Below are 8,735 nucleotides of genomic sequence, written 5' to 3' on the forward strand. Positions count from 1 at the left end.
TTTTTATATTTTATATTTAAAGCGAGTTTTTTGGGCAGTGTAGAGTAGGGCTTGTTGTTTGTCATTTCTCCGATCACAAATGCAGACATGTTTTCGTCGTTGCAACGCAACACGTAAAAAGACAGTATAAGTCATTATAATCGATAATTATGTCCCCACTGGATGCAACGAATGCCTTGTTTATAATGGGTTTTCATGTTTTTGAATCATCGCTCCGGCCTGACAGGGCATCATCACAGTATGATAAGGGGCGTAACATTTCCGTCACACGCTTGAGGTATTCGGCCAATCATAACGCACTGGATAGCTGGCCAATCACAGCACACCTCGCTTTTCAGACCGATGAGCTTTGTAAAAATCGACGTGTTTCAGAAAGGCGGGGCATAGAGGAGAAACAATAATGTACAATATGTGGAAAATAATGTGTTTTTTTAACCTTAAACCGCATAAACACATTTCATTACACCAAATACACAAAATAATGTTCTTTTTAGCAGCATCATATGACCCCTTTAATATAGTGGTACTGTGCTAAATCTCTTTAGTACTAATGAATTAACTTTTTATTATGGGATGTCATTCTTAATGTTATCAGGATACCATTCTAAATGTAAAATTACCTGGACAAACAAAATGATGCACTGACTTGAAGTACATGATTATGCACCTGTAAAAATAACTATACATGTATTAAATAATATAATAATAAATAATAAAAACAGTGAAAGTACTGTATGCTTTGCAAGTTTATTTCTGCCACAGAACAAAACTATAAAAAAATGCATTTGTGACTTTCTAATTTTGAGTTTAATTCTGTGTTTTTTAATTCACCATTTAGACTTTTTCTTCTCAGAATTGCAAGCTTATCTCACAAGTGAAATTTTTTTTTTCTCAGAATTGCCAGTTTAAATCTCACCATTGTTACTTTTTATTGTAATTCTGAATTTATATCTTGCCTGTTTTTGTTTTGTTTGTTTGTTTTTGTTTCCATCATGGAATAAAAAAAATTAAAAGAGAATTGCAACTTTTTATCTCATAATTCTGACTTTTTTCTCACAGTTTGTGAGTTTATGCCTTACATTCCTGACTTTTCTTTTCATTATTGCAAGTTTATATCTCGCAATTGTGAGTTCTGACTTTTTTTTCTCAATTCTCGCAATTCTGAGTTAATTCTTAGTTTATATCTTGCAAATCAGCTTTTTTCCTCGCAATTCCTAGCTTATATCTCAAAATTCTAAACTTTTGTTACTCAGACTTGTGACATATAAACTAAGAATTAAAGGGGTCATATGACGTTGCTAAAAAAGAACATTATTTTGTGTATTTGGTATAATGAAATGTGTTTATGCGGTTTAAGGTTAAAAAAAAACATTATTTTCCACATACTGTACATTATTGTTTCTCCTCTATGCCCCGCCTTTCTGAAACGTGTCGATTTTTACAAAGCTCATCGTTATGAAAAGTGAGGTGTGCTGTGATTGGCCAGCTATCCAGTGCATTGTGATTGGCCGAATACCTCAAGCGCGTGACGGAAATGTTACGCCCCTTACCATACTGTGATGCCGTGTCCCGGCGTGACGAGACAAAACCATTAAAACCCATTATAAACGAGGCATTTGTTGCATCCAGTGGGGACATAATTACTGATTATAATGACTTATACTGTCTTTTTACGCATTGCATTGCATCGCGCAAACATAAAACCATGTCTGCATTTGTGATCAGAGAAATGACAAACAACAAGTGCTACTCTCGAGCTTATTCCCTTCCGTGCCTCAGCAGCGGAAGGGAAACCCTGGAGTGATCTGAGTCCTCATTTAACCTGGACAGCACTGAGCAAATACAAGCAGTCCTGAATCGAGGGAAGCAGATGGCTGCCCCTCTTTCCTCGAAAAGAGAGACAAACGAGAGCGGAGCTTTTTCCCTCGGAAAAAACGCTCGCAGTGCACGCCGATTGCCCCCTCGGAGACATCGCGTGCGTGCTCTTTGCCCAAACAAACAACGCATAGATCGTGTGTGTCATCAGATGTTAAACAACGTCAACACGGATGCACACATCCTTAAATGCTTTACTAGTGCTCGCCATAATGAGATAAATAGAGATCGCTCTTACCACAGAAATGCACGCTTCAAACAAAACAGTCAATGAAGACGAAGAAGAGAATGATGTGTAGCTCCCGGCGCCTATTTATACTATAGTCGCACCGGTAGTGACGTCATGGCTGTCGCCGGCCAACGAGTTGGTGTTTTTTCAATGTATGCTTCAGACACGGGTCACGACGAGGCATTCCCCATAGCGACCCCTAGAGGACGCAGTTCGAAGTTCCCATGAAAGGGAACTTGAAATCGCATCATATGACCCCTTTAACTTTTTTTATGTGACGGTGGAAATAAACTTATATATCTCATAAACTTTGGCCTTCACAGTTGTGCTAAGCAGCATATGGGTCACTTTATAGCATATGAAGGAGAGTCCAGAGCACATCAGGCCCCTCTCAGCTAAATCAAACTTAGTTAGTGCCAAAAACCCATGACATCATTTAGGAGTTTAGCAGAGGAGGGAGTGGTGAATATCGCATCATAATTAAGGACACATTCTGTGCAGCTTTTATATGCTGGAGCTGTTTAGATTTTTACCATCTGTTACGTCAGCCCACACCCCTCTACTGCTTTATGTCTATTCTTTATGTTTTTGTCTACATGATGACTGTTTAATGGCATATAATTAACTGTTATGGGACAAAAAAACAAATGTAATCAAACATGCAGCTTTCTAAGGACAGCACAAACCCTGGAGTGATCTGAGTCCTTATTTAACCTGGACAGCACTGAGCAAATACATGCCAGGGCCCCCCCCAAAAAGCCAAGAGGACGTGGCAAATAACTTGAGTTTTTGGAGCACAAGGGCGGTATTCACTCTAAGACTGAAGCTCTTTCTGTTTCAGTTTATAACCCAGACTCTTATTCTGCTAATAGTTTACCAGCTGAACCACACGAATGTGATGTCACAATGTCAGCTATTATAATTAGTGTGTCATTCTCATAATATAATACAATTTATCAGTCCACCTGTATTAGGCATCCTTAATATCACTGCAACTGGGGGCATTAGAATTCCTATAACTACTATGTGCAATTTATTAAATTACACTCCCATGAAACGCACTTTTCTTATAAACCAAAGTTCCCATGTAAGTACTTTAACATATGCAGAATTTAGGCAATACAACCTTTTTATCCAGCATTTGTATTACTTTAAGTCAACAAACAAATGGGAGTAAAATTTCAGCTCAAAAGACTGAACAATAAAGAGAAGTGAATGTTGGAATGAGTTTCCACTCTGGTCCAATACTTCCTGTTCACTGCTGGCCAGATGAAATAAGAGCAAAACAATCCCCATTATGCAGGAACAGCTGTGTTCCCCATCAGGGGAAGGAAACCCATTCTCTGCAGTATATGCGCTCAGAATGTGACATTCCAGTGAAATCACATTCACGCTTTAGTGCATTCACAAAGGCAGTATATCAGAGATTCTGAGAGTGCTGCAAAAGAGCAGTGGAATGCATAACTGAATATGTAAACCTTTGGAAAAAAAAGGAAATTGTGCTAATACTTTCATTGCGGTCTCCATGTTACACACATTAGAAGGTGTAACTTTATATTAGCTGTCTTTAACTACAATACTTAATTGTTAGGTACAATGTGTTTATTGTGTTCATGCTATATTGCAAAACACTTTTGATGCTATTGAGGTGGGATACAGGTAAGGTTAGGGACAGGTATCACGTATGGTTACCCAAGATGTGGATGAGTTTTTTTCCTTCATTGGAACAGATTTGAAGAAATTTAGCATTGCATCACTTGCTCACCAATGGATCCTAGTGAATGGGTGCCGTCAGAATAAGAGTCCGAACAGCTGATAAAAACATCACAATAATCCACAAGTAATCCACATGACTCCAGTCCATCAATTAATGTTTTGTGAAGATAAAAACTGCATTTTTATAAGAAACAAACAAACAAAATTGTTTTAACTCGAAACCATCGCTTCTGGCCAAAATACATGCCCATAACTCCCCAATGAAAAAGTCCATCTGTTGTCTTCTCACATCAAAATCCACCAACTTTTTCACTTGAGAAAGTTATGTATATTTAGCTATATTTAGCCAGATGCAACAATTTGATATTAAAATATTAAAGATGTTAATGATGGATTTGTTTATTACAAGCATGCAGCTTTTCTCCTCACAAGATTTTGGATGTCTGGAGACAGTTTAAATCAGCTGTTTGGACTCTAATTCTGATGGCACCCATTCACTGCAGAGGATTCACTGATAAACAAGTGATGCAATGCAAAATTTCTCCAATTCCTTCCAAAGAAACAAACTCATCTACATCTTGGATTTACTGAGGGTGAGCAAATTTTCAGGAACTGTAAATTTTTGGATGAATTATTGCTAGCCTCATTACAACAAGGTCCACAAAATAATAATAACGTGCATTTTATTACTCAGTATTTATGTACATGCACAGCAGAGTCACAATTGTAGCCTAAGTGACATGGAGCTATTGCATGATATTGAGCTGCGGGTTACATGATGCTAGGTGGGGTTAAAGGTGTGGTGGGAGTTTGGGTGGGTGTGCACTCTGCATCAAACTGTATAACAAACTGGTGACATTTCCTGCACTCACACGCATGTCTGATGTGTTTTAATAAAGTTATTATTAGTTAAGGTTATTTTTGGAATTCAATTGCCTACAGTAACTGATATAATGACAGATTCATTTAGTGTTTAGACGCTGAATTTGACTTAAAAAAAAAAGAATGCAGGAAATTTGGAGAAAATAAAAAAAAGAAGAGTAGCTACACGAGAAAAAGCCCCATTTAATTATAGGCTATTTTAACATTAGACATAAGAAAGCTGCAACCGTTATGTCCAAAGACTTTCTAGTAGCTGGATGGAAACCCGTTTACCTCGTATGTAGCTTATTTTACTCTCGTCCAACAGACTGGATGAGGATGCGCCCATGGTGCAGCGTGGTTCGTCGCGGCGGTCCCGAGCGGAGGATTTTTCCCGTTAGTCCGATCCGGGTTTGAAGCGCAGCGCCTAGTTTGACTGTCAGATAATGACGAGCGCAAATCAACTGTGACTCAAGCATCTCAAACTTCCTCAAACTGCAGCAGCGCCGCCCGCTTACCCTCTCAGCTCTGTCAACATCCGAAGCTCTGGCCATTTTATACAGCATTGTTTTCACGCTTTGTTTGTTTATTGATGTATTTGCAAATATTTTCAATATATCTCAAACACCTCTTTGTATTTTACCGCGAAAAAAAAGGTATTTTGGATTTTTTTTGAAAAACAGTATAGGCCTATTAACCGTTTGGTAAGATATGGCATAAAATGGTTCATTCGAAACATATTAGAATGTGCAAAAGTGCAAAAGGAAGAAAATAAACATGGGGCGCGTCCTTCTCCGGTTGGAATTACTCATAATTAAAAATAAAAAAATAGCAAGATGCACGCAAAGAAGACGCAAAGTTTTTACACATGTATTTTGTGTGTTGTTATTCTAAATGAATCCTATTCATTAATTAAGAAAGAAAGAAAAGAAAGAAAGTTATAAAGGAATGTGTTATCCGAAAGGCTTTTGTCATTACTCTACTCCCACCTAGAGCCCCTTTTGGTGTTACTCTCATAGGTTATGCACAAAAATGCTAATATATTCTGCTAAATATTAAAGTAAATAACGTGCTAAAAATTAAATATGCTATACTAAGTTATAATTATGAAATAATTATGTGATAAAAACTTGTAAATTTGGTCAATTATGACTTACCAAAACAGTGTTGTCTTATGTGCCAGTTTTCAAACACAATAATAAGGGAAAAAGAAAACATTCTTAGAAATATTGATAAATGTAAAGCAATATTGAATTCCTGGCTACAAAAGGATATAACAATTTTGGGTATAGGGTTTTACTATCCAAGATGGAGAGTAGGCTATCAAGAGCTACCCTGCCTTTTCATTAGAAATTTCGGATAACATGATCAAAATATTAAACAAGATAAATTTCAATTTTATTTGGAAAGATAAATGCCATTACATTAGAACAGCTGACATGATTAAGAGAGCCTATTGAAGATGGTGGCATGAATGTCATATTTTTCTGTGATGAATGGTGTATTAAAACTGAAATGGCTGAAGTCCTTTGTTTGTCACAAAGATTCTTTTTGGTTTAGCATCCCGAATGCAATTTTTCAAAAGATTGATTTTCTATTGCGTTGTTGTGACTATGATTTATACAAATTACCTGTAAAATGATCTGATTTCCACCAGCAAGTTCTTCGGTACTGGAACCTACACTGTAAAAAATGATTGTGATTTTAACAGTAAAAGACTGTAAAAATGATACAGTAAAAACCTCTTAATTGGTTAACAGTAAGTTTTCATAATATATTCGGTGAATAAATGTAATTACATTCAGTGTAATTTTACAGTAAAATACTGTTAAAAGGTTTTTGGAAGTGAAAAAGAAAAAAGTCATTGTATAATTTACAGTGAATAACCGTAAATTGACACTCCCAGAATTCCCTGCATGACACTTCATAGTTATTTTTTTTGTTGAAATAACGTTTCTTCTTAGTTTTTTCTTATCAGTTGTGTACATTAGGGTTTAATCTTACATCTAATGTTGTTAAATTAATGTTTATTGCATTATTTCAGTATCATGTGTGTCACCATGATGGGGTTTAGTGTTAGTGTGAATGACACTGTGTGCACCTTCTATATATAAGCATTGTTCTCCTTAGCTCATAGAAAAGCTGTTTGTGATGAGCTTTGGTTCATCATGTGATCTTCTCATCACCACCAGTTTTTGGTGGTTATCAGTGCATTACAATGGTTCAAAACAGATATTAGTACTTCAATATGTTGGTTTATTAACATTACATCAGTTAATGAAATACGGTATTTTATTGTGAATTTAAGTCAAGTCTGTAAAACCTAAATTGTTGCTACCATATTTTTTACGGTGTAGTTCTGGCAACCACAGCTGCCGGTATTTTACCGTAAATGTCACAGATTGTTTTTTTACAGTGTATGTTTAAACACAACTTTGCACCACATAATACACCTTTGTGGAACAACAGATATATTCTGAGTAATAGGAAATCATTGTTTTTAGGTACTTGGATGGAAAAAGGTATATGGGCAGTAAGTCATTTGATGGATAATTTGGGTAATTTGTTATATTACAATGACTTCTGTGATAAATTTAGTTTCAAGTGCCCAATTAGAGAATACAATAAAGTGATAAAAGACATCCCAGCACCCCTGAAAACAATGATTCAACAGTTTGTAATGTACTCTAACTCTCAATCAGAAATGAGATCACTTTGTATTGAAGGTATTAATTTAAATAGCAAACAGTTTATTAGACATGTGTTATCTAAACAGTATTATCCTAATCAACTGAAAAGAAAATATGTTCTGCAAGACTTCAGTGAGGATGAGGCGAAAAAAAAATAAGGAAGCAATATTTATCATACCCAATTCTTCCCAAGGCCAAAGAAGTTACATTTAAAATCTTAAACGACATTTATCCATCCAATTGCTTTTTACATGAGAGATTTAATTGGGAAAACAATTCATGTGGATTTTGTGAGAAAGACATTGAAACGGTAGAACATATTTTCTTTCAGTGTGAATTTGTACATGAATTTTGGCTTTCATTTCAAAGTTGGATACAATCAAAAGATATATCGCTGCATCCTTTGAATGTGACCTCAATTAAAGTTGTGTGTTTATAAATGATAAAAATTTAGAATTTTTGATAAATAACCTGATTGTGTTTGGCAAACACTTTATCCACAGATGTAAGTATTTAAAAGTTAAACCCCATTTCACTGGATGGAAGGATGATTTGAAGTTATTTGCAAAATCCCTTCAATGGATGATGGACAGAAATGCCCTGAAACTTCTTTCTGCTTTGGACTTGTATAGCCTATGTTATTAGATTAAGACCCTCACCCTTTTTTTCTTCTTCTTTGTGTTGTTCTGTTTTTCTTTAAATGCTGTATCAACACGAAAAAGATTTTTGATTGTTAAAATATGCCTTAAATGTTTGTATTTGAATAATGCTTATAAATAAAAAAGAACACCATGGAGATGAAATCACATAATTATGAACAAATTGACTCATAATGTAAGCTCCTCACTTCATAATTATGACTTAGTATATCATATTTAAATTTTTGTCATACATTTTTTGACTGGTAATTAGGCCCTATATTTTTATGCCATACATCATATGACTTTTAATTATTTTAATTGTGACTTAATATCTCATAATTTTAAATTAGCATCTAGTGTATATATATATATATATATATATATATATATATATATATATATATATATAATTATTTTTTACATTTTATGTCAAAATGATTATTTATCAAAACTTTCTTCTGGGATGATCACGTTAAACATCAAACAGGTCGCTAGTCCATCAGAAGTGCTAGCATAGAATTACTAAGAATTACTTACAATTACTAAGGCTATGTTTTTCCACTTTTTAAAAATATTATCATACATATATTAACTTGTAACAATTAAATTGCAATTAAATTTATAAAGGAAAAGGAACTGTGTGCTACATGTCATTTTGCACAGTTTACAACTGACTGGCTTGTTAAAAAATAATACCTCATTTCCCAGAGTTCATTTAGGTCC

The 8,735-nt window shown here is 35.0% G+C and overlaps 1 protein-coding gene across 1 annotated transcript in view; it reads right to left on the reverse strand.

Moving 5' to 3' along the window:
* LOC107693736 (protein Niban-like) overlaps positions 1–5,166 on the reverse strand; it is a 32,188-nt gene extending 27,022 nt beyond the window's left edge. The window contains exon 1 of the mRNA XM_016493240.1: positions 4,976–5,166. Within this exon, the coding sequence (XP_016348726.1) occupies positions 4,976–5,030 (55 nt within the window). The 5' untranslated portion in view covers positions 5,031–5,166. The remainder of the gene's footprint in view (positions 1–4,975) is intronic.
* Positions 5,167–8,735: the final 3,569 nt, after the last annotated feature.

Source organism: Sinocyclocheilus anshuiensis, unplaced genomic scaffold (assembly GCF_001515605.1).
Source record: "Sinocyclocheilus anshuiensis isolate Anshui unplaced genomic scaffold, SAMN03320099.WGS_v1.1 scaffold1472, whole genome shotgun sequence".
NCBI lineage: Eukaryota > Metazoa > Chordata > Actinopteri > Cypriniformes > Cyprinidae > Sinocyclocheilus > Sinocyclocheilus anshuiensis.